The sequence below is a fragment of the Fusarium verticillioides genome, chromosome 5 (assembly GCF_000149555.1).
Source record: "Fusarium verticillioides 7600 chromosome 5, whole genome shotgun sequence".
In the NCBI taxonomy this organism is placed as follows: domain Eukaryota; kingdom Fungi; phylum Ascomycota; class Sordariomycetes; order Hypocreales; family Nectriaceae; genus Fusarium; species Fusarium verticillioides.
In genome coordinates this window covers 2,801,816-2,828,059 of record NC_031679.1, presented here as the reverse complement: position 1 = coordinate 2,828,059, position 26,244 = coordinate 2,801,816, and the positions used below count along the sequence as shown (strand labels likewise).

The 26,244-nt window shown below is 48.2% G+C and overlaps 8 protein-coding genes across 11 annotated transcripts; 2 read left to right on the top strand and 6 right to left on the bottom strand.

The window, feature by feature from the left end:
- Positions 1-91: 91 nt before the first annotated feature.
- Positions 92-1,109, top strand: FVEG_08960 (small nuclear ribonucleoprotein). Its single transcript, XM_018897853.1, has 4 exons — positions 92-325; positions 377-466; positions 516-552; positions 601-1,109. Exons 1-4 carry the CDS (start codon positions 203-205, stop codon positions 639-641), a joined length of 291 nt encoding a protein of 96 aa, XP_018755611.1. The 5' UTR covers positions 92-202; the 3' UTR covers positions 642-1,109.
- Positions 971-3,645, bottom strand: FVEG_08959 (hypothetical protein). The gene is made up of 5 exons (XM_018897852.1): positions 3,330-3,645; positions 2,735-3,278; positions 2,495-2,683; positions 1,644-2,441; positions 971-1,596 (listed from the first exon to the last, which is right to left on the bottom strand). Exons 1-5 carry the CDS (start codon positions 3,372-3,374, stop codon positions 1,274-1,276), a joined length of 1,899 nt encoding a protein of 632 aa, XP_018755610.1. The 5' UTR covers positions 3,375-3,645; the 3' UTR covers positions 971-1,273.
- A 428-nt stretch (positions 3,646-4,073) lies between these two features.
- On the bottom strand, positions 4,074-5,686 carry FVEG_08958 (hypothetical protein). Its single transcript, XM_018897851.1, has 3 exons — positions 5,527-5,686; positions 5,119-5,442; positions 4,074-5,070 (listed from the first exon to the last, which is right to left on the bottom strand). The coding sequence occupies exons 1-3, from the start codon at positions 5,650-5,652 to the stop codon at positions 4,189-4,191; spliced, it is 1,332 nt and encodes a 443-aa protein (XP_018755609.1). The 5' UTR covers positions 5,653-5,686; the 3' UTR covers positions 4,074-4,188.
- A 211-nt stretch (positions 5,687-5,897) lies between these two features.
- On the bottom strand, positions 5,898-11,946 carry FVEG_08957 (hypothetical protein). 4 transcript variants are annotated; one of them, XM_018897849.1, is made up of 4 exons: positions 11,357-11,946; positions 10,783-11,016; positions 7,222-9,494; positions 5,898-7,172 (listed from the first exon to the last, which is right to left on the bottom strand). In XM_018897849.1, the coding sequence occupies exons 3-4, from the start codon at positions 8,644-8,646 to the stop codon at positions 6,447-6,449; spliced, it is 2,151 nt and encodes a 716-aa protein (XP_018755607.1). In that variant the 5' UTR covers positions 8,647-9,494; positions 10,783-11,016; positions 11,357-11,946; the 3' UTR covers positions 5,898-6,446. The 4 variants fall into 4 exon arrangements, with proteins under 4 accessions (XP_018755607.1, XP_018755606.1, XP_018755608.1 ...); XM_018897850.1 differs by having other exon boundaries at positions 5,899-7,172; positions 10,783-10,970; XM_018897848.1 differs by having other exon boundaries at positions 10,783-11,946.
- Positions 11,947-15,604: 3,658 nt separating this feature from the next.
- Positions 15,605-16,070, bottom strand: FVEG_08956 (hypothetical protein; the record flags this gene model as incomplete). Its single annotated transcript, XM_018897846.1, has 2 exons — positions 15,605-15,774; positions 15,827-16,070. 2 exons carry the CDS (start codon positions 16,068-16,070, stop codon positions 15,605-15,607), a joined length of 414 nt encoding a protein of 137 aa, XP_018755604.1.
- Positions 16,071-16,656: 586 nt separating this feature from the next.
- FVEG_08955 (hypothetical protein) lies at positions 16,657-17,099 on the top strand (the record flags this gene model as incomplete). The annotated part of the gene is made up of 2 exons (XM_018897845.1): positions 16,657-16,930; positions 17,044-17,099. The coding sequence occupies 2 exons, from the start codon at positions 16,657-16,659 to the stop codon at positions 17,097-17,099; spliced, it is 330 nt and encodes a 109-aa protein (XP_018755603.1).
- An 853-nt stretch (positions 17,100-17,952) lies between these two features.
- FVEG_08954 (hypothetical protein) lies at positions 17,953-18,391 on the bottom strand (the record flags this gene model as incomplete). The annotated part of the gene is made up of 2 exons (XM_018897844.1): positions 17,953-18,062; positions 18,115-18,391. The coding sequence occupies 2 exons, from the start codon at positions 18,389-18,391 to the stop codon at positions 17,953-17,955; spliced, it is 387 nt and encodes a 128-aa protein (XP_018755602.1).
- A 2,099-nt stretch (positions 18,392-20,490) lies between these two features.
- Positions 20,491-23,848, bottom strand: FVEG_08953 (hypothetical protein). Its single transcript, XM_018897843.1, has 2 exons — positions 23,440-23,848; positions 20,491-23,344 (listed from the first exon to the last, which is right to left on the bottom strand). The coding sequence occupies exons 1-2, from the start codon at positions 23,588-23,590 to the stop codon at positions 20,721-20,723; spliced, it is 2,775 nt and encodes a 924-aa protein (XP_018755601.1). The 5' UTR covers positions 23,591-23,848; the 3' UTR covers positions 20,491-20,720.
- Between the last annotated feature and the right edge of the window lie 2,396 nt (positions 23,849-26,244).

The following is a 26,244-nucleotide window of genomic DNA, read 5'->3' as shown; positions in this document are numbered from 1 at the left end:
TATGGCCTAGATGCATTCGCTGCCGTTATGGCTTACTGCATAATGTAGCTATTTCTCCGAGGATTTCCCAAGGCTGCCAATTCCGTTTTCTCACTGAGTCGTCCTTGGTGCATATCCAGCCCAGCCCAGCCCTGCCCTGTCCAGCTCACAGCTACACTCACCGAGACGAACCTAACCCAGTCAATAACTATTACACATAACCATGGCTGACACAGGCGAAGAGCCACATCACGTTTCGGAGCCTCTCGACCTTGTTCGACTCCTTCTCAACGAGGTTGTCTTTGTCAAGCTTCGAGGAGACCGTGAGCTCAAGGGGAAGCTACACGTCAGTTAGGCCTGTGACTACTTTGATCAAGGAGATGCTGACCATAGGCAGGCTTACGACAGTCACTGTAATCTGGTATTGGGAGAAGTCGAGGAGACCATCTACACTGTGGATGAGGACGATGACGATGAAGAACTCAAGGTAAGCGGGGTTCTGAGACTGCTCTGAGTCGATTCTAACTGAAATTCAGACTATCAGCCGGAAATCCGAGATGCTGTTTGTGAGAGGTGAGTCGATCTGGGTTCGGCCATTTCTACATATTAACGTCAAGTTAGGCGATAGTGTCGTCCTTATCTCACCTGGGGTTCCGTTCTAGAAGGGATACAAAGAACCATAACACCCTGCACTCACTCAAATGTGCAGACACTGTCTCAGCAGCGACTATTCCCGTTGCGTCATACAACAGCCTGAGGCACAGAGCTGCTCAAAGCACCCCGAAAGCAGCAGCCCAAGGCTGTCTTGATACCAGTATTTAGGGTTCAATATCTTACAGCATTACAACCCTTGAGCCACATTGTGTTCCAGCAAAAGCTAAGGCGAAGTTGAACAAGTGGCTCCTATTGCCGGAAAGCTCACCCTGACAGATTTAGCTCAGAGTTTAGATAGATAGAGCATTGATATCACAAAAAAAGATTGATGCAAAAGCCCACGTCTAGTTCGCATCCAATACAGCCTTCCGACACCGGTATATCACAATTTATTGTCTAGTTCAGGATACCCGTTGGTGAAACTGTGGTTCCCATGGCATTTTAAAAAGTCAAAATGCCATTCTAGCAATACATACATTTGAATAAACGCTACAGTAACGAGAGACAGACCTAACAGCATATCGCGACCAACTAGACTATTCAATAGTCTCAGAAAACAACAAAACGCCACACCCTTGTCCTTACATGGTATCGTGACAGCCGTAGGCATCATGCCTTATGGCGGGTTCCCACAAGCGCTTCAAGCACCTACTTTAACTTCGGAGTTAACGGGCTGCTTATCTTTCTCTCCGTCCTTGTTGGGCATCAATGGATGATTTGGGTCGTATCCAACAGACTTGACAATACCAAGACCCTTTGTGCGGCCTTCGCGGAACAGGAGTCTGTCGCCTGGTGCAAGATACTCAGGGCGTTGAACGAAGCGGAAGGCGACAGTTGCGCGATCTCCTGTGCGAATGAGCGCTCGGTCAATGTCGATGATGGCACAGGTTTGGGAGACAGGGCCGACGTGAAGCATGGCCTGGTACTTGGTCTTGATAGTAGTGGCATGTGAGAGAATAAGAACTGACAATGTTAGTGTGGCTCATGGTGGAATTGCCCTGAATACTTACCCTCTGCAACAAACTCACGGTGCACCTTTGGCATCACCTGGCCTTCGACCCGGGGCAGAAGTACCATGCCCTTGCGCACGTCCTTGCGCTTGACCTTCTTCAAAGCGAAAGAAGCAGACTGTCCAGCCGATGCAGCGGGGACTCGTATCCTCTTACGTTCAATTGACTTGACAGAGGTCGGTGTGAATTGGCCCAAAGAATCAGGCCCGATGAGAACATTGTCGCCCTCATGAATGACACCAGACTTGATGATGCCCGACACGACAGTACCTGTGAAAGGAACTGAGAAGGTGTCATTGACGTGAAACTCGAATGGGGCGTCCGAGTTATAGCGTCCGTGATGGGGAAGAATGTTCAAGAACGTCCTGACCAGATCAAGATTCTCCCCTGTAACGTTGGAGACGAGGAAGACAGGGCATATCCGTTGACTGACAAACTGAGTCGCTGTATTTATGCATTCCTCGCGAGTCTTGATGAAAGTTGGTATCTTTCGAGCTCCAGGACTCTTCATTATCTTGGTGATCTGTGTCAATGTCTGCTCCAGAATGTTGGGAGGGCAGATATCGATCTTGGTAACGACAACCATGACGGGAACGTTGAGAGCCAGAGCAATACCCAGATGCTCTTTGCTCATGCCAATAAGGCCATTGTTCGCCGCCACCATCAGAAGACAATAGTTTGGACTGCTCGAGAGCAATCCGAATACTGTCGTTCGAAGATACTTCTCGTGGCCGGCCAAGTCAGTGAAGGTGATAACCTTTGCACTCCTCTTGCCGATTTCTTCCCAAGACAATTTGCCTGTAGAATGTCAGTATAGCCATCCGTGCCAGTTAACAATCACTTTGACATACGCCCAGGGGTGTCAGAGGTGACGACCTTGCCCGTAGTGTCGAAGCCCATTATCTCCATGCCAACCGAACTGGTTCGTCCCGACTCTATTTCGTGCTTGTGCCGGAAGAGATTGACGCGAGCTTTACCTCGTCCATCATCAAGATCTCCCTTTACGAGCACACCCAACATGGAACTCTTGCCTGCGTCGACTACAATGTGTCAATAGTGGTACTAAGCAGGTAGATGTTGGAATAACTCACCATTCCCTACCACCGCTATCCGGGTTTCAATCACATCCTCTATCGTGGCGGGATTCTGGCGGATCAGAACCTTGCCGCTGCAGCTCTTGTCTTTGGTAGGCTTGTCGGTAGTGCTCTGGGCCTCGAGGTCGCCACCGACATTCTTGGTTAACAACAGGTCACAGTCGGCGCGCACTCCTTTTGCTGCTTCCTGAAGTGCCTTGAACGCCTGATTCCATTGATCGAGGGTCAGGCTCATCGATTCGCCATGATTCTCGTATCCAATCTCGAAGACGCATTCGCCAAATCCCTCCTCTAATCGGTCAGAGAGGATTTCCTCCAATTGCTTCGATGTGTCCTCAGTCGATCCGAGCAGAAGGTCCTTAAGAGGCACTCGCGGTGCTGATTCCGCAAGATCAAGGTTATCGAATAGCTCATCGAGCTCCTCGTGGTGTTCAGTGTTTGTGTCTATTATCTCGGCTGCGTCCGTCGCCGTTGTCGTTCGTGCGGTCGGGTACCGTAAGTTCTGCTGTTGCTCTACATAATCTGCGAAATCGCTGAGCGCCTATATGTCAAGCATTAGTATAGACATCGGGGTATCCTAAGATAGACGAACCGATTCGCCTTTGCGCTTCTCGTGCGCTAGTGGCTTCGTCGACATTATGACAAGACTTGTAAGATGCTAAAATAAACCCAGCAAAGGCTCCCGTAAGCTTATGCTGAGTTGCTTAAGTATTCTTGTCGCTTAGGATAAAAGTCCGAAGGATGCTTGCCTCCCCTGGTGATGTCATGCGATTTACGGTGTGAAGTATCAAGTGATCAGGGAGATTGAAGGCCAGGGAAGTATTTAAATAATTGAAAGTGATTCTCAAAAAAGCTGCGCCACGTCTCGGTCTGACTGTTTTGAAGATTTGAATTCAGAAGAGTCATAGACATTCAAAGTTATAAGTTTAAAGGTAGCACCTGATGCGCGGGGGGTTACTCAACGCCGCTGGCAGGCACCCAAGGGGTAGCAAGAAAACTTAGGACGCCTTTTCTACATGATAAAAATGATTAAACATGCTCAATGCGCCAGTGCAAGTCTTTAAGTCGGGTTATTTTAGCACCCGGATTTAATATTAGATATTTTCTTTCCACTTACGGAGCACTCCACACTAATCCGTCTATCGATAAGAGCTCAATCTGTATGCACGGTCCTCTCAAGACCAAATCGGTTGGATGGCGTCTCAAGCCGCATTCATCTATCGGGGTTCTAAAGTGCTATGGCTCAAAGCTTAGACTAGCTACGACATCTCCACGACATATGTCAAGCTCGTCCACTGAAAACTCCCAATTAATTAAAGCTTTTGGAGGGAATACACACAGGCTTAACAAAGATGTAATGACTAAATCAATAGCGTTATTAGCAGCCATCTTAGGTATAAGAAGTTGTATCTAAAATGTTCCGAGTCGACAACCTTATCCTGCGTACTAGTCTAGTACGCCTGAACACCCGCTATCAAAGGCTGTTTGTCCTGTACAGGCATTGAACCTCCATTACCACGACAGGCATCAAATACACGCCTTGGAAATTTCACCAGTTCCTGAATAACTGCTTCATGCTCACAATTGATCTCCAGATAGATGCAGACCGCCAGCCCCTCTACCACCGATCTCCTCTGCATCCACCATGAGCTGTGCGCCGCTGCTTTGGTATACCACCATGCCAGCAACACCATAGCCTTGGGGTCCTTCTCCTCCAGTAGCTTTCTATACCGCGGGTCCAGTTGCGTTAAAAAAGTGAGAAACTGGATGACTGTATTATCATCGATCCTTCGGGGGAGTAACTGTGCGAGCAGCGACGCAGAGACATGATATGGGTTGTTCTGAGCTGTAGAAGACGGCCCAATGTCAAAGGCCTCGTAGAACATAGTCGGAAGGGCACCGGGCGGAATGGGCCTAGAACCATCAGGGATGCCGTCCCATTCTTTGAGCAACTGATGAAAAACACTATCCTTCCTCGTTGGGTCAGCGATCTTCCATACAGCTTTCTTCCCGTCACTCATTCTCAACCAGTCAAGATCAAGAGAGTCGGATTTCTTGAGCGGCCATACTCCATACACGTCTTCAGCATCCAAAAGGGCCATCGAAGCTGCGCCGAGAAGAGCTCCTGAAGCCCAGAGAGAGTCGCGTTCAGAGCCGGAGAGTTTTGACACATCGGGGGCCGATCCTGCTGCCATGAGACGGCGGTGGAAGAGGGCTGTGGCTTGATACCAGTGGAAGGCGAGTGCTGTGCGGTGAGAAGATGTTTGGCAGGGGTTCAGATGCTGATCATGAAGAAGAGCCAGAGCAATAAAGACGTGCATGAGAAAAGGATGCTATATATTTCAGTGTCAAATCCGAAAAAGAGATTCGTGAGTACGCACCTTCAATCCTAGCAGAAACGCGCCTTCGCTATAAACGCTTCTCGTCTTCTGTGTACCAACAGAGAACACTGTCCTTAGTCGAAACCTCTCAATGGCCGCCAGGGCAGCATCGTCTAGTATAATCTCACCGACACCGCCCTTTACAGGCTGGATGACAGGGACTCTGAAACCAGGGTTGATAGGACCGAGAGACTTATCGACGACTGAGAAAACTGGCCCTGCGCTCTGGTGGGCGAGTTGAAAGGACGAGGGGGATATCTCAGTGAATGAGCAGACGAAGCCTGATGAAGTGCAACGTTTACATGACGGTTTTGATTCATCGCACTGATAAGATGTTAGTGCTGAGGTGATGTGAAGCGTATGACTGAGATACGGGGTTGGTGGACAGAGTTACAGCGATCAGCTCACCTTGACACTCCTTAGTTTGCAGTTCTTACATCCGAGACGAGACTTCTTGTGAGCCTTCCGCTGTCTCACTGGCATCTCTTTACCAGTCTTGTCTTCACCTCTTACAGCCATTGTGTCCTGTTCCATGAGAGCGAACTGATTAGCCAGGACGCATCTCGCCGGAGTTACCGGAAAGGGCCTCGCTTACTTGAGACAGGGCAAAAAATACTGAAGACTTGTTCTTAAAAAGTTATTGGCGATTAAGTACTCATCAGATTGATAGCCAAGAGATGTTAGTTGACGATGAGTCGTCCTACCGCTTGGGCGACATGCCTCGATTTAGCGCTTACGAACCGGGGCTTTCCGTGAAATAACCAATAAGCCGAATGGACCCTGAACGTCACGGCTCGATCCTTAAACGATCTTCATAACATCCTTCAATAACTGTCTATTTATATCCAAACAAGGTGCGTATTCAACTCGCTTATCTAACATGGAACGGACCAAATGGTAGCACAAAAAACCATATCGGGCTAAATATATTGATAGTGTCAAGGAAACGATGTGGTATCGATACGTGGTTATGCGTTCATCCAGCGCATATGTCCTAACCAAAAACCCAAGGTATATCCTCCCTTCCTTCGCTTAAATGAATCCTGAATAGCTGGCTTGCATAACATCCTTTTCCTCTTTGTGAACGCCTGGCCCTTGAAACGTGCAGCAAGATGTAACGCCATCAAGTCCTTATCCATTCCAGCCATGCCAAATGCAACCCATATGCTTGATTGTTACAACCTTTAGACAAAACACAAACAAATAAAAACACGTAAATGTCGTAAATAGCGTAGACGCCAATATGTACTCTTGGCAAGCTCAAGCTGAGTATGTCTTTATAGAATATCTCTCTCCTATCATATCCAAACACAGACGGCCAGTGCTCTTCACACTGCCCGCCCAGCTCGGGCGCGGAGAGCATTCATATCGAGTTGAATGGTGGGTCGGGAAATTTCCAGACTTCGACTTGGCATCCTTCGGCCTCCAGGGGTTCGGGGGTTGGCGACATTGACACGCCCAGTTCGGTCCAGGATTCTAGGTGGAGAATCATCAGGATCCGACTCTGAATCCTCATGTCCCTCAAAGCCTGCATCGGCCAATCGTGCAAAGTAATCCGCCAAACCGTCGACACTGGGGGTTCCGACCACAACATCGTACTGTGGTGGAGGAGTCATCACAGGCTCAGGTATATCTGTGACAAGCTCGGCAGCAGGAGGTGGCGCGATATCGTCTTCGAAGGCGGGAGGGTTGAAGCTTGGAACTCTGAGCAGATGGATCGGGCGGGGCTCTTGTTGTCCACTAACGCCATCTGCCAAATGGGCAGCCTGTGGTGGCGCCGGAAGGTTCTCAGCGTTAGGGTTAACACCGGGTAATGAGCCTTCTGAAGAACTAGGCGAAGCATCGGTGGGAACGGTGAAAGCATCGGGGCATCCACAAGTAGACTGATAAGTGGTGCCGTTGCAGTTGGCGCCTGAATAAGCAGGAAGATTAGTGTTGGCGTGAGTGGCACGGCAGTTGAGAACAGTGAATGGCGAATCAATGCTGATCTCGAAGTGTCGGCGCTTTGTGCCACTGGGATCCTCAGGATCAATACGGCTGATTCGCATAACAACCTTTGAAGCAGTTAGTTGCTGGCTGAAATTCAGTTATCAATTAACGTACCTTGATCCAATGGAAGACATTGACATTCTTCCAGCTGCAGTCAGGGTTGAGTCGTAGCTCCTTGTTCTTGGCCATCATCTCACATGTAGGAATCTGCACATTGGCTTCGATTTCTGTTGAACCCCAGATGGTCTCGAGTCCCAGATCCAGGTCGCCCAGGAGGTTGGCCGAAGGCTCAGGAAGGGGCTCGGCCGTGGTCTGTCTTCGGGCAGCATCTTGTGCGCGTCTTCGAGCCGCTGCTTCACGAGCCTCCCGTCGCTGCTCAGGGTCGAGTTCGCCGCCGCGGAGAGTTCGGATTTCAGATGAGGCGTAGGACGAATCGAGAGGCTTTCCAGCAGACTTTTCGAGTAGCAAGATCTTGCGGCCTGGGTCTTTACGTGTTACTCGCTTATCGTTGGTCCAGTACTCAATCGATTCCGTTACATAAACCTTGAGCTTATGTACCTGAACCTTGGCAAGTGGTGTAAGTTTAAATGCAATGGGGATCTTGCTACCAATAGGGAAGCTCTTGCCCGAGATAACAATATCATAGTGCAGCTGGTCTTCCCACTGGCGACTAATCGAAATGGGTTCTGTCATCTCAAGGGAGAGTTGATCAGGCACGCGAACAATAGACACTTCCTTGGTGCCATGGAGATTAGGCTTGAAAGCTCCAGCTCGGTCGACTGTGGCATGCAATTCCCACTTAACAGATCCATACTGCAGCTTGGTTGTTTCTAGCTGGTGGTGGTCGATGGGTAGTTCAAAAGTATAGTCATAAGTACCGGGGTAGAAGACCTTGTATCCCTTGGCTTGTGTAGGAGTGGCAACAGGACTGTCACCCTTTTGGAAACTTCGCGATTGGACGCTTTGCAAAGATAAGCGTTTGATTTCTTTGGCAGAAAGGTTATTTTGATGCGGGGTCAGAGATGATGATGGGTTGGGGCGGACGAGGTTTGTAGAGCTGCCATTAGGAGAACTGCTCTTGAGGCGATAAGTGCATTGATTGCCATAGTCGGACTCCCAGCCGTCATTCATGGCATTGAAAAATGTAAGTACTTGAGTGCGCAGGCTCTCCTCTTCGAACACATCTTGTTTGAGGGGAGGGATGCCTTCAGGCCACTCAGTGCGAGCACGGCCAAGAAGTTTGAGTTGAACGGCTTTGATCTTGACATTTTTTGTGACTCGCAATTGAAGTTTGCCTCTCAATAGAGCGGTACCGCTCTGGCCTTCGCGGTGACCGTGGCCATCATGATCAAAACCTGAGAGAAAAATGTTTGGCTCAGCGAGAAGAATTGAGCATGACACGCCACTGCCGGAAGCGACGGGTTTCGGCAACTCAGAGACTGAAGTGACGGCAGATTTTGATGAACGAGCCGACATGAAGCTGTTGCGATTGGGGTTGGTCGACGCCAACGACGGATGCGAAGATCGTGCAGTCGCCATTGTTGCAGCGGCGGCTGATTGTGTCTGGTTATTGCTGCTGGTGCTGGAGTTGCAATTGGCAGAATTGGAGTTGTTGGTAACAGGCGCTACAGTGGATGCAGAGACTAAGTCAATACCAACAGGTGCCGCGGAACCGGGGCGTGAGCTTATGTCGTCATATGCTGGCGGGGATGCACCTGCCCCAGTAAATCTCGACCCAATCGCAGACTCGCCGGGAAGGTCCAGGTCCAATTGGCACGACTGACCAATTGAGTGGCCTGTATTCGAGGTCCTTGTACTTGGTCTTGCTGTACTTGAAATAGCGCTCACACTTTGCCCAGTTGAGCGGTCAATACCTGTACTTGTCGATAGCGCTTCGGCTGCTGCGAGACCCGAAGTATCAATGCCTGCAGATACTGAGTTTGATGCCGATGAAGGTTCAGAGCCAGAGTCAGGGTTCGTAAAGGTAAATGAGTTGAGGAGCTTATCTCTGCGGCGCACGGCGGCGCGAGGTTTGAAGCTTTTCTTTCTCCGGCTACTGCTTACACCGTTGCTGAAGTAATCGCTGGTGCTGTTACTCGCGTTAGACGTGTTAGTAGCAGTCGGCTGCAACGAAGGTGCGCGTCGAGGCTCGACAAGCAATTCGGGTGTTTGAGGTCTACTCTCTGCTCGTAGTTCTCGTGGAACGTATCCCGAAGGATAGCTAACGATGTGAATTGCTTGGGGGCGAGATCTTCGGGGACCGATTAACGGCGCGGGAAATCGACCAGCCGATACAGGCTTCTTCTTGTTGAGACGAGGTCGATAGTAGATGTTTTCGTGAGAAGGAACCCAAGCGGATCGACGCTGTGGTGATTCAGGGACTGAAGCTGTTGTTGTCATGGCGGTTAACAACTGTACTCTCGTGTACTGCACTGAAATGATTTCAACGATGACGAGGCCAATAAAGCCAAGAGAAAATGCGGGTGGTACCAGCCAAGGAGCGAGAATTAGGAATGCAACGTATAAAAAAAGTAGTGGGTGTAAAAGGATGATGTAGGCGCAGGAAGTGGAGGTATGCGCTCAGATGCTTTCAAAACAAAGAGCAGAGCAGTGTAAGACGTAGACACACGCAGAATAGCAATTTGTGAGTCTAGCACGCGCGTAAGGGAGGGACAGGGCTGGTTATAAGCCAAGAACAAGACAATAGCTTGAATTTGAATGTGAATGTGAATGTGAACATGTGAGCGGGACCATACCCAGGTCTAATAGATCCAGGGCGTTATATTGGAGATGAGACGAGGGTGATGGATTAGAATGGAATACAAGGGGGGGCCAACTAAAGATGAGCACGAGTAAATAAAAACGAGACGGTGTGTTGCAGTGTTGCAGCAGCGGTGATGAGATGGGTCTGTATGGTCCGGTCTGGTCTGGCCCGGCATCAGAAAAAAGAAAGAAAAAGCACAGGACAATAAAACGGCAGTGCTCATCAATTCCCCAAGTGAATAAATTCATGCGCTGGCATTGGATCCTGAAGTTGTCGATGTCCCTACCCAGGCTTGCATCCCGCCCAGATTTGGGCACTAGACTCTGCGCCTAGAGGCGTCAAGGGACCAGGATTAGGAAGGGTCACGCCTTGTTCTCGCGGGCGGTTGGCCGCAGGCAGTGGGGATGATGCTGATGCGCAAGGACGTGGACAAGGAACAGGAAGCGGGTGGAGAAACAGGGCAGAGGATTACGGGACTGGGGATGGGGACTCAAGAAGCAGGGGCTGTTGATTTGTATTGTTGGCGTCGTATTGTGCAGAGCAGAACATCTTGTGAATGGCTGTGAGGAATGCTCATATCACCAGGCAGAAGAACTAGCGGTGATGGCAGAGGGCGATTTGCAGCAAAGAGACGATGAAGAAAAACAATCAACACCCAATATCCTGCTTTTCTGACAGGTGATCGGCATTGTGGCAGGTGCAGTATCGATGCAAGATTGTCTGAGATTGATACTATCCGCTTTCATCCCACTTGGGACTGAGTACATGATTCAAGATCAAGACTATTGATGAATCAAGTAAAAGACACAAAAACAGGGCGCGTAACTGAAGATCAAGGCATAAGATGAGAAAGCAAAACCACCAATTGCATTGGATACGAATATTCAGACGAGAAACATAAAAATACGTACCTTTTGCAATTGTGCTAAAACATGGAAATCCGAAACATCAGATTCAAGGGATTCGCTTGTGGCTAGTGCACCTGTAGCCTCTGACACGAAGACACCAGCGGTGATGAGAATTTGAGGCCCTGGCAACCCTGGTCTGGTCTGGTCCGATCTCTCGCTTCTTCGTTTCTGTTTCTGTGTCGCCTGAGATTCTGGAGACTCTTAGCTCAGCTCAGCTCAGCTCAGCTCAAGCCCGGCCTGGCGATGGTGAGTTAACAAGTGCGGTCAAGGCGGCTGAGGCGGAAGAGAACAATGAATGACACAGCGGGGGCAAGAAGAATAGGATCCTTAATAAACCAAATTAAGAATAAGAAAGAAACCGTCGGGCGCCAACGCCAATGCCAAACGGATGAGAAGCACGGTTCACTTGAGGCTGTTGGGCTGAAGTTTGAGACCGGCCAGAGCGAAATAGACAAGCGAGAACCTGGCCAGATCTGGGCTGGTTGAACGGAAAATGAGACGAGAGGTATAGGAAAGTTGGAGGTCGGACGTCGGACAAAAAGCAGGAAACCAACAGGTAAATTAAGTTAATACGTACGAGTCGAGGTATGCAACAGGAACAACCAAGGTAACGAGCAAATCAACTTGGGGTCTGACAAGGAACAGGAACTGAGGTGACCTAAAACGGCGACAGCTGTCCCAGACAGGGTTTCTTGTACCGCTCGAGAAAGACACTGCACTAAAAAGATCTTGGTGGTGGTGGTGGTGGTGGTGGTGGTGGTGGTGATGATGCAGTCATAGCAGATCGAGACAGAGGAGTACACAGATGGGGGCGGCAAGAATGTGAGAGAAAGAACAAGGAAGAGAGAGAGAGAGAGAGAGAGGGAAGCGTTATTATCTACGTGCCATGTCTGAGTGAGTCTGACCTTGGGGTAATTATATTCCCGTCGAATTGAGGTCATACCATGGAATCTAAGCCACCCTTCCGAGGAAAACACTCAGACAGACTGCCCGTGCTATCCGAAGAGCACTCAAGAGAAAAAAAAAGCTTCATCAATGCCTCTCTCGCTATCGTTGAGAGAATTAACTTAACGAGGGAGCTCCGGAGGCTGCGGAGCCCAAACCCCGTACGATTGAATGGGGTTCGCTACTTTCGGTGACGCGGCACCAGGCGAAACCCTGTCTTTAGATCCAAAGGCTTTACTCTTTAGAGATGCAGATAGAGTGAGGGTCTTTGTTTAAGCCCCGAAAACGGACTACGTAATGTCTGCTGCGGTCATGGCATGGCATGTGCCGAATGTATAAACTCATGCCATCACCATATCCTAGTCTGACTGTGACAGCCTCCGCTTTGCCACTTTGCCAGAGTCAGAGTCAATGTCACTGAGAAGAGATCCGAGAAAACTCAAAACTTAAAAGAACTAGACAAGAGAGGAATATTCGATGATTGATCAACATAAGTGGGTGGCCGTTCCGGTCCCGAAACAAAAGAACGACTCCACTAAAAGAATCCCAAGATCTTAGGGTCCATCCATCTGGCGGGAGATGACATAGCTAAAGGTCAGCACGTTGCATATTACATATTACATATTGCAGATGAAGTGCTTGCTGTACTTTTTACATTGACATCAGAGTCGCAATCTGTGGGTTCGGGCTTCACTTTTAGCTCATTCCAATACGAAGGTCTCATTCCGAGGATCAGATTCATGATGTTAGTACTGGCAGTCTGGCAAAGAGCCTCAACCCAATCCGAGAATTTTCTCTCGCCAGAGGAAAAAACCTCAAAGTTTACAGGGTACTCACAGGGATCATACACCTTTCTTCTCCAAGCCAGTTGATCAATGGGTCGGGTAAGGCACTTTGCAAAGGCATCGAGTGGACAGAAAACATGGGCTGTGTGGAGTGGTAAATAGATGCACAAATCATCCGTCATTCATAGCAAGCAAGGATTTTCTCTCTTTCTTTTCTTCTTCTTTTTCTTTTTCGGTTACACGAAATGCCGAAATTCATCCATGATGCCGACAATTAACTATTTTGCCCGGCTTGGAAATGCCGAGGCGATACTTGCGAGTTTTATGCACAGCTGAATGAGGCTTGATATCTCGCCCTGTTTCTAGCTTACTTGTGCATATAACATGATATGATTCCAGTGCATCTTGGAAATATCGCCGGAGGTAGCTCCGTATAATAAAACTCACCTGTTGCCGTTTCATTTCCGGTTATCTAATAAATAATGGACAACTTCATTCTACGACGAATCACACGATATGAAATTATAATTCTATTTCTATCCAAAGTGAACGGTTTCTCATCAATGAACGGCCCTTGTTTCAGCGCCGCCTTGAAGAGCCTAGTTTCGTGTCAAATTTCTTGGTGATGAAAGACCCTTGCTCCTGAGGCTCGTGCATTCAATGGTGAGGCAGTGGTTCCAGCTTGACGACCAGGCCATTAACGCTTAGATTAATTTGAACATGGCCTAGAAACAGAAGCTCTTGCGATTCAGTAACTCAAGTTTAACGATGAACCGTGAATTTGCGCTCGGGAGTTGTAACGGTCCACAGAGAGCCCTGGCTTGCCAACTCAGCGTTGGCCGTCAACTCTAAAGGATTCCCTGGACGTAACGTTCTACATACAAGCCTCATCTAGGCTTTCCTTTTCGTATGTAAATACCCAACACGCGTCGTCCTGGCAGCGATGAGTTGTCACCTTTTAGCTGGAAGCATCTCCCCTGTAACCAATTGCCACTTTGTTGAAAGGGCCTTGACTGTGTGTGTCCATGCTTCATGTTTGTTTAACAGAAGGCTTCTATCAGCCTTCTAGTCTCGTTTCCTCAGTCGCTCCAATCTCGGGCAAGGCCGTGAATAGAGCTTGGGCCATCCAGCGATTCCAGACTGCGATCTTAAGACCGGGGTACCCGGTCCATGGGCAGGGGATCCAGGATCAACAACTGATGAGGTCATTCTTCTCTTTTTTTTATGGATTTTGAACATTGTGGAATTGCAAACTTTAAAGTTTGCAACTCCAGGTATTTTATTGTGGTTTTGTGGATAACGTTGTCACAATTACTCAAGATCTGCGTCGATATCGAACTGGGGAGAATCTCTGTATGGCGTTTGTCACGACTCATTGCATTTTAGCCGGTGACTGTCTCAACGGCGAGGTTCCAGGATCATCGCTGTTGAAGATTCTCCATGTATCATGCGGGAACTACCTTATGAAACCAGCTCTCTCCAGTACAGCATGCACTCACAAAACATCTTGACTACAGATGTCATACAAGTGACAATCCATTGTCCTGACTCGAGACTGCGAGATCATGCCCAAAAGAGGTAGATCCTGAGATCCAGGACGGCATTGATCTTCATCTAAGATCCAAAGTCTTGGTTTTCAGATCCACGGTGACAACGCGTTGAAGATATCTGACGTCTATCACTTTGACGACCAAAAATTTAAGCGAACGGTAGCCGATCAAGGTCTGTAAAAATTGTCCTCCAAAAATAGTCACTCGATAGCAGATCTCAAATTGTCGAATGCCGTCTTGGCAATGTCAAATCGAGGAATTTGTCTCACCAAAAAGACGGGCAGTAGTTAGCACGAGCAGCGAACGAACCCAACAGCCGAACACTTTTCTCTGCCCGTGTAATTCCCAGTGACTACACCAATATCCAAGTGCTTATCCTGTATGACAACCCTCCATGGTGACGAAGTACTCATCGTCGCCCCCCACGATTGGTTCGAATAGTTTCTCAGACCTCCATGAAATCATGCTGATCAAGACCCTGACGGTTTGCCCACCCGGAGTCGATCACTAGGCCTTCTACTGGATTCTCCAAATCGATCGCATGATTTCAAATTTTCAGAAGAAAAGATTAAGCAAAAAGTGGCATGCTTATGCGCTATGCTACTCTACATGATTCAGTCTGCATTGACATGACCATTGCGTATGACCTCCCCGCGTTTCGCGGGGGATATTCAGTCGAGCCGGCGTTAAGTGCGGTCGGCATCCGACTGGCAGTCTACTATGCACAGTAACAGTTTAGGGTGACACTACAACCAAGAGGATGCATCCCGTTTCCCTCGGAAATGCCAGGGTGAACATGTTTCGTGAGGACTCTGTAAACGATCATGGCGTAAAGCTTAAGCCTTGTATCTCTTGGTAAATAGCTCATCTTTGCTGAGCGCTTAGCAGCGTATACAATGTCAATACGCCAACGTCAAAGATGCCGAACAATCTCCAAATCACATGTGATTCATACTTTGGTTCTTTTGAGGCCATATTCAGCATGGTGGTTGATGTGTTCAAAGTGCAGCGGTCTCTACGTTACGATCACTAAAGAGCATATACACTTATGTCGTTGCTTGGCCACATACACCAGACATGGACCGATGGTAACAAAACTACAAAAAGATGTATCACTGTCCACATGCATGTGAGTTATTGTGTCTGATATATGTGAAACCACCCGACAACGCATCAACGTTACCCTGTACTGATCGAGTAATTTCTGTATGCTCAGCGAAATTCACTGTGGAACTCCAGGTCAAGCATAAGTCAAATGCTAAGAGTGTATAAACACTCACTACAAGGAGATGATGAAATACTAGATATAATTGATTGGCTACTAGAAGGGCTCTCGCTGGCACTGAACACATTGACTGAGATCCTGGGCAACGAAATAAATACACGACGCTATTGTACTCTTTCAGGGTCTCTCGATCAACTCAAATATAACATTCGCTTTTCTATTCTATTTCTTGCCATACTTCAGGATACCTCGTATCAATGACTTGCTGCAAAGCGCTTATTCAAGTATATACTTGTTCGACAATCAAGTTCCCGGAAGCATCATCGAGCTCCAGTCGACTGCCCAGAAGCCGTTGCTGTGTTCTGTAGCGAAGGTACAAGGACGCCGAATGTATGAGCCAGCTGGCTCAGCATTTGTGACAACGAGGCCACATGCTCATCTGCCAACCATGTGACATTAGGACTTGGATCTTCTTGATATAGTCTCTCGACTGGAAATGTGAGCAAACTATCGAGTTTAATCCTAAATTTGATGTAACTCACGTTTATGTGCAGTCACGATGAAGGTCCCAAGTTCTTTCAACGCTTCCCGTTCGAACTCGTGTTTAAGGTCAAGTTCTGGAATGCATACGCCCGAATGGATTGCCCAGAAGTTGAAATCCGCCTTTTGTTGCACAATGACTTCTTTCTTTGGCATATTCAAGGGATGCTCGTCGTCAGATTTGTAGTGGTAGAGGATGTCGTCGTAGGCTTCCATGACGGCTTCGATTTGTGCGAGGTGGCCCATGATGATGATGATTGAAATGATGAAATGAAGGATTAAGTTTCGAGAATACGATTTAACTTTGAAGATTGATCGCTCTCTGTACTTAGAAAGGCCAAATACGGATGATGCTAATCGTGTGCCGTTGATTAGAGATGATGCTCAGTGATGGTTCGACCTTGGCCATTCTCAGTTCGCAGTAGGAGTCGTGGCTGACTGACATGAACTCAATATCAACAATATCTTGAAAACGGAAACAATAAACCATGACCATACCAACCCGAATCTTCGCCAACTTCCAGTTCTACCTAAGTCATGAGAACTTTGGGGCAGGACCAAACGGAGCTCAGTGTTTACCTTCCTCTCAGGTAACTGCACACCAAGCCAACATTAACTCAAAACATATCTGCACTTTACATCACCAGCAACAGGTGTATCACGAGCAAGCATCCGCATCAGGTCGTTTCCATCTACTTATCAATCAAATTACTACCAAGAAAAGCTATCCACAAACGATATGTCTGGTCGACGCCTCCGTACTGTACGACACAGCGATTTCTGTCGCGTGTCATCTATCGCCTTGTCCGTTCGCCTCTGTCTTAAGAAAATCATGGACCTCCCCGAAGTAAGTTCGGCCTCAAAAGATGGAGAAGCCTATTACCCGGACTGCGAAACTATCGAGAAAATGGAGGTGGTCTTCATGAACTGGGTCAAAAGCTACAGGGCCATCCCTGAAGGCGAGCCGTTTCCGCCAAGACAGATACCACGCCGCATTCCTAGGGCCTACTCTACCGGTTATCGGAACCCAGCCCTATTGAGGCAATCGTTTGAAGCAATAGACCGTCCAGTATGCTTGGAGACTGTACGCCGTACCATTGAGGACCGTATGTAATGATCAGTTGTGCAAGTTTGGATAGGGCTAACACTCAGCACCCAGTCTACCAGGCGTTACTATACAAGACCGGGAATCACTTCCATTACTTGCACATGGCCATAGAAATGATTGAGGAGATGTACCGCTGCGGCAAGGAATCCTCGCCCCATGTCGGGTAACCGCCAGGCTAACACATATATTAGGAGTACTGATCAGGGATAGAAAATTGAAAGCCAAAGGAGAACACTCACTTGCCACATCCCGATAGATCGGAGAGAACTGGTTGACGGACGTAGCGGAAGCATTCTATCAGGCTTCATGGGATCATTTACAAGTCTTCAGGTCATCGTTTTGGTGTCTATTTGCGTTTCTTGGGACTTTCAACAAGCGCGTCCAACATTTTGGAGTTTGACCTTTTACACAGCGAATCTTCATACTCAGTCGTCATGAATTCAATCTTTGTCTTGAGGAGAGGTTCATGGTAGTTCTATGTGCAGTAATCACACGGTTAGGTAAGGGTTGGAAATTCTGTAGCTTTTATGCTAAAGCATTGGGTGCTACAACGACACGGTTGATAGGGAAACTGACAAAACACACAAAATTTCACCAAGTGACTGTTACGGCCCCTGCCTGGACATATGCAATACAACCTCATTGCCTACTATGGATGACGGCGGCCTATAAGGTTAAGCTTTAGACTGCGAACACCTTATACGTGTTGGCAGCCACTGTCCGTATCTACTGAAAGTGTAACAACTAGATTGACAATGCAGCATAGAGAAGAGAAGGCCTTAAAGCTATAATTAAAATCCATCTTGTTGGTGCTTCGACGCCTTATATATAGTGTCACTCATGAGTTCATAAGTATGGCATACTGACAATCTCACTAAGTGATATAGGTTGTGGAAAACGGCGGCAAGCGGTTCAAGAATGGAGCATTATCAGTCAACCTTTCCTAATATTTCTTTCTACGTTGAATGTAAAATCGATGTCGAGTCCGGAAAAGAAAATTCGATCCTACTCATAATCTTCTCAAGACGTCCACCTCGAAAGAGTGGTCAAGCTCCTCTCAACACTGCTCGCATTACCCTGCGCTCCAGCTGCCGTGCGTACCTCAGGTCCATCACGGTAGTCCTGCATAACTATCCCATGATGTCAGTACAGCTAATTTGTAGCATGGAGCCAGATACTTACGCAGCTGGACTTGGGAGACCAGGGTGGAAAGTGCTAGTCTGATTGCAGATCGTTTGATGCGATCTTCGTTCAGATCGTTTGGGGCAGTATTGTGAGTCCACGAGTCAAGTCTCATGCCGTGATTTCGGACCCAAGAGTTGTATTCAGAACGAAAGGACTGCAGCTTGTGGGTTTCAGGCCAGCCTGGGAGGTTGCCGCGCTTGTTGGCTTCGTACATGAGTTCGACGAAGCTTGAGGAGACGTCACTCATTTGCCGGGAGAAGCTTTCGTAAGCCATTTCTAGATTGATAAAAAACGTATTGTAGTGTTTCTTAGTAGTGTTTTATTATGTAGACCGGGACTTGGACAGTAATGTGTAGTTGGCGGAAAAGAAAGCGTAACTGCAGAGCACTTTATATACCCAGAGGGCACATCTGATTCATGAATGATGCTAAATGAAGCAATTCACTTATTATAATGTTGATTGCTTTCACTACATGGCTGCCAGCTTTTGCAAAACTCGAGTGCCACTCCTATCTTCATGACATAACAGGGCAGAAGAGCAAGTGAACAGAGAGTCCCCCGATTGGAAAAGAAGCGTGATTAAGCTTGCCGTGTTATATACAATAAGATGACTTCACGGGGTTGTACAATATGAAACTGGGTAACGGCAAAGCATCAGTGAGCCAGCCCTCAAGCAGTTTGTTGGCTGAAGTCTTGTGACCATGTCCAAACAGTGCTTTACTTTAATCACAGCCTCAATCTTGAAAGAGGATTCAATCTTGGTCCTTTCAAAAGGCTACGCGAATATGGAGGAAGCTATACGCTAACATATACGACAAGTTTGGAGATATACCACCAAACCCACTGCCATTGTAGTCACGTAGCCAGTGACCATTGGTGTCTCTGAATTGGGGATTTCATTAAGCTAGCGAGCAAAAGTTTTTACTGCGATTAATATATTCTTACATTCCATGACTCAATACCCTCGGTCTTCACTGTTGGAACGGACCTGGGCACCAAGAAGATATATCCAACAGCCAGTGGTGCTCATTGCACTAACTCGCCCACACAGTACCACCATAATGACGGAATAAGCCCACTTTGAGTGAAAGCAATAATGCTATCCAAAAATACCGAAGCATGAAGAGATAATATCGCTCTTGTAGCTACAACCACATATTTATATGTGATATGGCATAAATTTTCTGTCTCTTTGTAGAAATAACAGCCACTCATGTGCAATCTTTCCAATCCTTGGGGATTTTTGAGTCTCCCCGTAAGACATCATCTATCTAAAACCTTCGAAAACAGCATGGCATGCCATACATTCGAAATTGGTAAGTTTGAGTTATGCTTATGTATGTCATTAGGTCCTGAAGCTTCATGGTCAAGTTAGCGCGCGGATTAATGAAGTACTCTAATTTACCATCCAAGCCGTAAATGGTTTGGCATCCCAATACAATGCTGGTGTCTATCTCGATGCCTTCATAGCGATATGTAATCCCCCAGCCCACGACTGCCTGGGAAGCTTGAATAGATATGAGTGTGCCAATCGATACTGACAGACGCACTTGTAAATATCCAAAAACTATACTGGCCACATTCTGAGGCTCTTCTACCTCTTCTCGACCTTGAGGTAATCAGGGAGATTGGAGCTGGCTGGAAGTCACGAATTGCCTCTAGTACTTTGAGGGTATAAGTACATATAGACGTCTCAGCGATCTCAAACAAGAATTACGCTTAACTCAATTTGGGCCTCAGTTCAGTCAAGCATAGGAGTTACTGTATTTAAGGTATTGGCTGACCTATAGGCAATAATGAGATGTATACACCATTCCTTGTCAGAACACGTCACCTCTTCAATAAGTCGCATGCCTTGACGATGTTGAAAAATGAACTCCATTGTTTAGAGTAACTTATGAGGTCTAGTCTTGTTTCTTGATCAACAAGGGTACATAGAGCTCTCGAAGTCTTCGTGTCTCTTCAAAGTTGAGATGTGTGGTCAGGCAAGGCGAGCCAGCTCAGCCAATAGGAAGATTAACCCGTCTGATGATATTCCATATCGGGAAACATACTGCGTTACTGGGTCCCACGAACGTTGTTGTTACATTGCATCCTGGGCCTCAGGTGATGTTAATCAAGGCAAGGCTGAAACAGTATGCAAGATGTCTGAGCTTATTACAACCTCATGTTTCCATTATCTTATTGCCCGTGTAAAAGAAACAGATCGTTTATCGAGGCCGGACCTTGGTACAGCACACACATATTGGCTCACACTCACGAGAACAGCGTGTCCAGTTCTATCTGCTCAATGGAGCTCCCAAAGGATAGTGGCCACGAATAGACAATTAAGATCGCAGTATTTAAACAGAATCACAGGACTACCGTGTGTAATGCTTCGAACAATTTGACATTGATGACATACAGGCATAGACTAGACTGGACCTCCCTACATAAACGCCCCATCAACGATAATGACTGTTTCGCTCCTACGTTTTTCCCATAAATACATATACAGTATGGACTTCGTTTGTCGTTTCGCTGATTATACTGATTCTCTCCCAATATCCAGATCCATTAAACGCTTGTCAAATTAGTACACAAAAAGATAAGTCTGCCAGACGTTACACCATAACCGGTTCCACAGATGAAATGGGCATATGTGACATCGTTGTTGGGATCATGTAAGGTCCCAGTGCCGAAGACAAGATGCTAGCAATATTGCGAGCCATATCCGACTTCTTGCCCAGGCACCAAAGCGCCTTGGTGCAGTCCTCGCATCGGCGGACCAGGTTCATGACGCCAGGGGTCTCGAGGGGTGCGTGTTCATGTCGCACATTCTCCTCGACTTCAGTGAGGAGGAGAATTGCCGCCTTGGTGAATGCCCTGATGAGAATCATGGTCCAAGGCTCTGTCAAAATAGAGCCCTCGACAACTGCGAAATGGAGATCCGAGATACCCGTGCCAGGAACATCACCGGCTCGAGGGCGTGTCGAAACTCGTGCGAGGTCCGATAAAATAGCTGCACTGTCTCTTCGTAGTGAAACAACTACGTTGGCACCTTGTCGCACCTGAGTCGAGTAATCCAGACCCAACTTGTTTTCATCCACAAGCTCAATCAAATCCGCGAGTAGGAGAGCAGCACAATGGAAATGAGCCACCACACACACAAACCAGCTCTGGATGAGTGTCGGGACACTATCGTACTGCTCGACCAGATCCCTGAAGAAGGCACCGTAGGTCACGTTCCAATGCTTGTACACAGCCATGGCATTCGAAATGACCTTCTCGACGGGTTCGCCTCGGTATCGACTTCTGACCGTGTTCTGGAGGTACGAGACATGCCGGAAGAGAATGACCTTAATGGGAGCTGCAGTGACAACACCCTTGGATGCAGCATCGTACGAACAGGGCCAACGAAGAACACCCTCCTTGTTTTCGCGGACGAATAACTCTGCCCACCATCTGGCGTCCTGCGGTCGATACTCGATATTGTAGGATTCGTGTTCTGGATGGTCTGGATAAGTCGGGTCATGGTGACACTCCTCATCTGAAACAACCACAGGCCGGCCGTTCATGGACGAAGATACAGTGTCGAACATGACTGTCATCCAGTAGACAAGACCAATAGTACCCTTGTCCTCCTCACTTAGAGACTCTGCAGATGTAGCCTTCTCCAATCCCAGAGAACTTCCAGAAGCATCCAGCACGCCTGTCTCGCGAGCTTCGTACTGAAACTTGAGAGCATGCATCTTTCTTGCTGCTCGCTCCATAAATACTGGCGGTCCTTCTGCGGCAATAATTTCGCTGAGCTGAGATGCAATCGATCCCTCACCCGAAGCGATCGGACTATCGCTAAAGTTGCCCATACCAAACGGCATACCGTTGTTATCCTCCTCATCTCTCGGCTTCTGTGCTAGTCCCATGATCAAGTCAGCACAAACCACACGGAAACATTCCATATCTGAGCAGTCCTGCAATGCCCGCTTGGCCTGGGCCCAAAAAGTCCTCTGAAGTGTGCGGTCGAAGTCCTCGTTAATATCGTCAAACTCTGATCTCATGCTGTCCATTTGAGTCAAGTTCTGTGGGAACCTGTCTCGCTCACGTTGACTGCCTTGCGCCCATTGGGTAGCAAATGCCATGATAGCCAAATGTAGAGCCTTCGAAGCAGCTCGGTCCTCCGATTTACTGAGCCGGATCAGTTTCGTATTTTGTGCTTGCTTGTCGAGCTGAATTACACGCCGATAAATTCTATTGTCTTGCTGTTTTGGCTGACCAACGCTGAGACCCTCAAAATGAGATGCAAGCCAACTCACACCGTTGTTAGATGGCCGAGTGATGGTATTGGGCTTATAAGGACATGTCTCCTCTGATAGCCAGCAAGACAGGGCGTGCTCCAAAACATCATGGTATATCCTCATCAGATTATCCGAAATCAGGTTGTTATTGGTCTTGGTCATCATATTGTGTGTCACTGAGAATGGCGAAATGGAGGTGGTATAGCTTCTTGCTATACTTTCTGGGTAGTGGCGCACACTGAGAGACCGAGAAGAGATGTCGCTTTCGTATGAGTTCGAACCAGAAGGTGAGGGCTGGAACGGAACATCGCTGCCAACCGAATGAGTTTGGAAGAGGGGCCACCCATTATCACCATTTTCTTCCTCCGCAGTTTGATGTCGTGAATGCAATCCTTGGCCGGAAAGATCTGTGGAGGGTGTAAGATCCATGGGATGTGGGTGTGCTGGGGTTGAATGAGGTTCGAGACTCTGTAGGACACTGTTATGAAGGCCAGCATCGAACGCAGTCGGATCGAAGACGCCATTAACAGGCATGGTATCGAAAGTTGTGTGAGGAAAAGCAGAGAAGTTGGCGAACCCAGTTGTATCCATTGGCCCCCAACATGACAGGTCGTGTGCTGTGGGAGGTGCCTGCAACATATCCAGCAGGGCAGTTGCATTCACATCAAGCGTTTGGTTCGTTGGTAGAGGGGCTTGAGTCGGCGAAGGTCCTGGCTGCTGCTGCTGCTGCTGCTGCTGCTGCTGAGGGCGAGGGCGTTGACGCTTGGCCTTTGTGCGCGACTGATCGGGGACGCGGCGAGGTGCGCCATTCTGAGCAGGTACTTCGTTGTTGATATTTGAGCTTGTGGCAGCAGGGCCAGTCTGTAGTTGAGCGCGAACCCAGTGAAATGTGCATTGTTTGCGAGTACGAAGGCAGTATGAACATCGTAGAGCTCTAGAATCAATCTCATCTGTGGTTTCATTGGCCCCTCGGTTAGCGTCTTCGAAGTCGGGAAAAAGGCGCGGGAGGGGGAGGAGGAGGATTGGGGAGAGCAAACCAACTCACCAAGATGCTCCTCAGCAAGAGAGGTACCGCTGGTACTGTCACCACCGTTTCGAAGCCTCTCTGAGTTTCTCTGAATATCCCACAGCGAAGGCGCATCGCATGCCCGCTTGGCTTTGCGACACTGGTCGCACGAACGGTTCTGACGTCTCATTGTGAGTGAAGGCGAGTTAAAATGCGATGAGTGGCCGCGGGGGCCCGGCTCCGAAGGATCGGAGGTTTACAGTCACTGTCGCGACGAAGGTATAGCGACGAGTATATCGTGGAATAGGCGAATAACTTATTGGATATAGCAAAAGATTAAACCAAAATGAAGAATGTTTGCTGCCAGATGAATGTTAGTGGGAGAATATGAGATTGAGATGAGACTGAGGTGGAAAGAAGCTTGGGGAACGGGCCCAAAAATGGACCTACCTGCCCTGATGAATGAGATTTGCCGCGAAGCCCCGCGCTGATGCTGATGCTTGTGCTGATGCTTGGGGCGTGCTGGACTGGGCTGGACTGGGATGGGACGGGGCTGCTTAGCACTGAAGTCCAGCCCAGTCATCGGCGGAGTCAAGGTCACGTCGGGCAGTAAACCGGAACCCGACAGGACCAATCCAACCTAAGGAATGCGCATTTTCAGTGGAATGTGCTTTACAGCGGGCCGTCAACACCTCTGGAGCCACTAGAGTGCTGACCCAGTAGCACATCTTGTCCCTGGACGGGCCCTGAAGTGTTAAGGACAGTGGTCAGACCCCGCTTTTCCGAACGAGGTTTCACTCTCCCCGCACCAGACTAAGCCATTTAAGCTCTAGATTGTTGAGAACGGCCATTCAACCTGGGATCACCCTCGGATGCGAAAATGACACGGCACCTGCAGCAAGCAACAGTCGCTCATTTCTTCAAGGAAGTCTTCTAGTGTCAAGCCTTCCTGGGGGAAAATCATTCCAAGACTCCAAGCATATATGAGAATACGTCGTGGCTATGGAGTACAAATCTGTTTTTCGCTGACTCGTAGCCTTTGACTCGAGAGCAAACAAACCCTGTCTCGACCTGCAACTATTCCGGTTTTCTGGGATATAGCACTCACCTCGGCGCCGAGTGGTAGTCCTTATGTGCCAACCAAAAGTTCAGTGCCATACCTGTACCTACCTCCCGGGACCTTCGGAATAGGATCCGTCCTCACTCTTCAGTGCTCAACGCTCGAACACAACCAGAAACGGCTGGAAGGATAACTCCGCCTTGGGGGATCTTCCAACCCATGAAGCTGGTTTATTCCTCTTTAGGATCTAGTTGCTGCTCTTTGGCCCAGTAGCCAAGCCCATCTGGTCCCACAGAATTCAGCTAAAGAGAAAGGGTGGGAGCCGAGACTGTGCTTGAGCTTTGTGATGGCAAATGGCGAAACAAGTGTTAGCTCAAGATCTATCGGGATAGGGGAAGCTTGGGAGTTGATGATGAAACCCATGCCAATATCGTCAATTCAGTGAATTGTCCATCAGGACCCTTTGTTCTATACCCCGGACCAACGACAGAGTTAAAGATATTTTACCAGGTTGTCACAGAGAAAAAGCAAAAACTACAAAAAGCAACAACCAGCCTCTAGACTCCGTCCGCAAGGGGATTCGCTTTTGCATGTCGCGTGCGCCTCAACAGCCAATCGTTCAAGTCTTTTAGCAGCCCCTGGTATGACCTAAACATTCGATAAGCCCCAACCAAACAGGGATCAACTTTTTCTTCGATCCCTGCGAAAAATGGAACTCTCGTCCTCCTCTTGCTTGAAACATTTGCTGCAACATTATGCATCCATAACCCCTTCTAAGTTCTAGGCTCCCAAACAAAGAGTCCGGAGTCTACGTTCCACACACCGGTTCCCCGACTCCTCTTTCGAGGTTGCCAGAGTCTCCACGCCCGCTCGCCTATCGTGTAGCCCAGGCCTTAGGTTATCACAGATCTTGGACGACAGTGCTGGGCCTTGTTCAACTTGTGGTGCTTCAGCCGCGAATTTCCGCTATAGTGGTCAAGTTAGCGTGGCGGTCCACTGTTAAGGATGGGCCTGTAGAGCCTCACCAACTTCAACTTCAACTTCGATGCCAGAGGGTCTTGAAAACTGACGACACAAGGAGTGCAATATATGACACTAAATCAGCACTTCCTAATACAGTACATCAGGCGAAGGACAGGGTTTTATCTTTACTATGCCTCATGTACAAGAGGCATTGACAAATATGAGCCACGAGCAGAGAGCCCTATCAGCCTTTCTGTATGCCCTTCGTAGACCTATGCATGCATAAGACCGGCTATATCCATCCACCCATAGTTTGAGGCAAGCTTGATCGAGTAATGCCAAACCAGATTCTTGCGTAAATATTTGAACGATTGCAAGCCCACGGTCAGCCCTACTCAAGCCAAGTCCAGACGATCATGAGACTAGCATACACTTGACCGAGGCGGCTACATTAGCTTGGCCACGTAGAGATCGAATACCAGCCTCCAGGACATTGTCCTTTCCAGTTCACCGCGCTTTCATTATCTTGACTTCTTCTTATACCCCGACCGTGCTAAGTTACGGGTGCCAGGCTGGCTCACGGCAACAACCGCACATCTAAACACAATTCAAACAATATCTGACGGTACTTGATTTGGTCCTAGAACAATTTATGAATGAACAATGTGCCGCAGAACCCAATATCTATCCAATATTGCTTTGAGAGTAAGGCTTCCCAAGTTGGGATCCACTCCCCACTGTAGATGCGGGGAAGAAAATCCGGGGTGCATATTGTTAAGGAATTCCACAGACGTCAATCATCTTCAACAAGCTCTTCTATA

What these genes read in the sequence shown, in the direction of transcription:
- FVEG_08960 (XM_018897853.1), top strand. Translation starts at nt 203, where the DNA reads ATGGCTGACACAGGCGAAGAGCCACATCACGTTTCGGAGCCTCTCGAC. An exon ending in AGCTCAAGGGGAAGCTACAC is followed by an intron (nt 326 to 376) that starts GTCAGTTAGGCC and finishes GACCATAGGCAG; the next exon opens with GCTTACGACAGTCACTGTAA. An exon ending in CGAGATGCTGTTTGTGAGAG is followed by an intron (nt 553 to 600) that starts GTGAGTCGATCT and finishes ACGTCAAGTTAG; the next exon opens with GCGATAGTGTCGTCCTTATC.
- FVEG_08959 (XM_018897852.1), bottom strand. Translation starts at nt 3,374, where the DNA reads ATGTCGACGAAGCCACTAGCGCACGAGAAGCGCAAAGGCGAATCG. An exon ending in AGAAGCGCAAAGGCGAATCG is followed by an intron (nt 3,279 to 3,329) that starts GTTCGTCTATCT and finishes CTTGACATATAG; the next exon opens with GCGCTCAGCGATTTCGCAGA. An exon ending in CCGTGAGTTTGTTGCAGAGG is followed by an intron (nt 1,597 to 1,643) that starts GTAAGTATTCAG and finishes TAACATTGTCAG; the next exon opens with TTCTTATTCTCTCACATGCC.
- FVEG_08958 (XM_018897851.1), bottom strand. Translation starts at nt 5,652, where the DNA reads ATGGAACAGGACACAATGGCTGTAAGAGGTGAAGACAAGACTGGTAAA. An exon ending in GCAAACTAAGGAGTGTCAAG is followed by an intron (nt 5,443 to 5,526) that starts GTGAGCTGATCG and finishes ACATCTTATCAG; the next exon opens with TGCGATGAATCAAAACCGTC. An exon ending in CGTTTCTGCTAGGATTGAAG is followed by an intron (nt 5,071 to 5,118) that starts GTGCGTACTCAC and finishes TGAAATATATAG; the next exon opens with CATCCTTTTCTCATGCACGT.
- FVEG_08957 (XM_018897847.1), bottom strand. Translation starts at nt 9,507, where the DNA reads ATGACAACAACAGCTTCAGTCCCTGAATCACCACAGCGTCGATCCGCT. An exon ending in ATGTCTTCCATTGGATCAAG is followed by an intron (nt 7,173 to 7,221) that starts GTACGTTAATTG and finishes ACTGCTTCAAAG; the next exon opens with GTTGTTATGCGAATCAGCCG.
- FVEG_08953 (XM_018897843.1), bottom strand. Translation starts at nt 23,590, where the DNA reads ATGAGACGTCAGAACCGTTCGTGCGACCAGTGTCGCAAAGCCAAGCGG. An exon ending in TCTTGCTGAGGAGCATCTTG is followed by an intron (nt 23,345 to 23,439) that starts GTGAGTTGGTTT and finishes ATGAAACCACAG; the next exon opens with ATGAGATTGATTCTAGAGCT.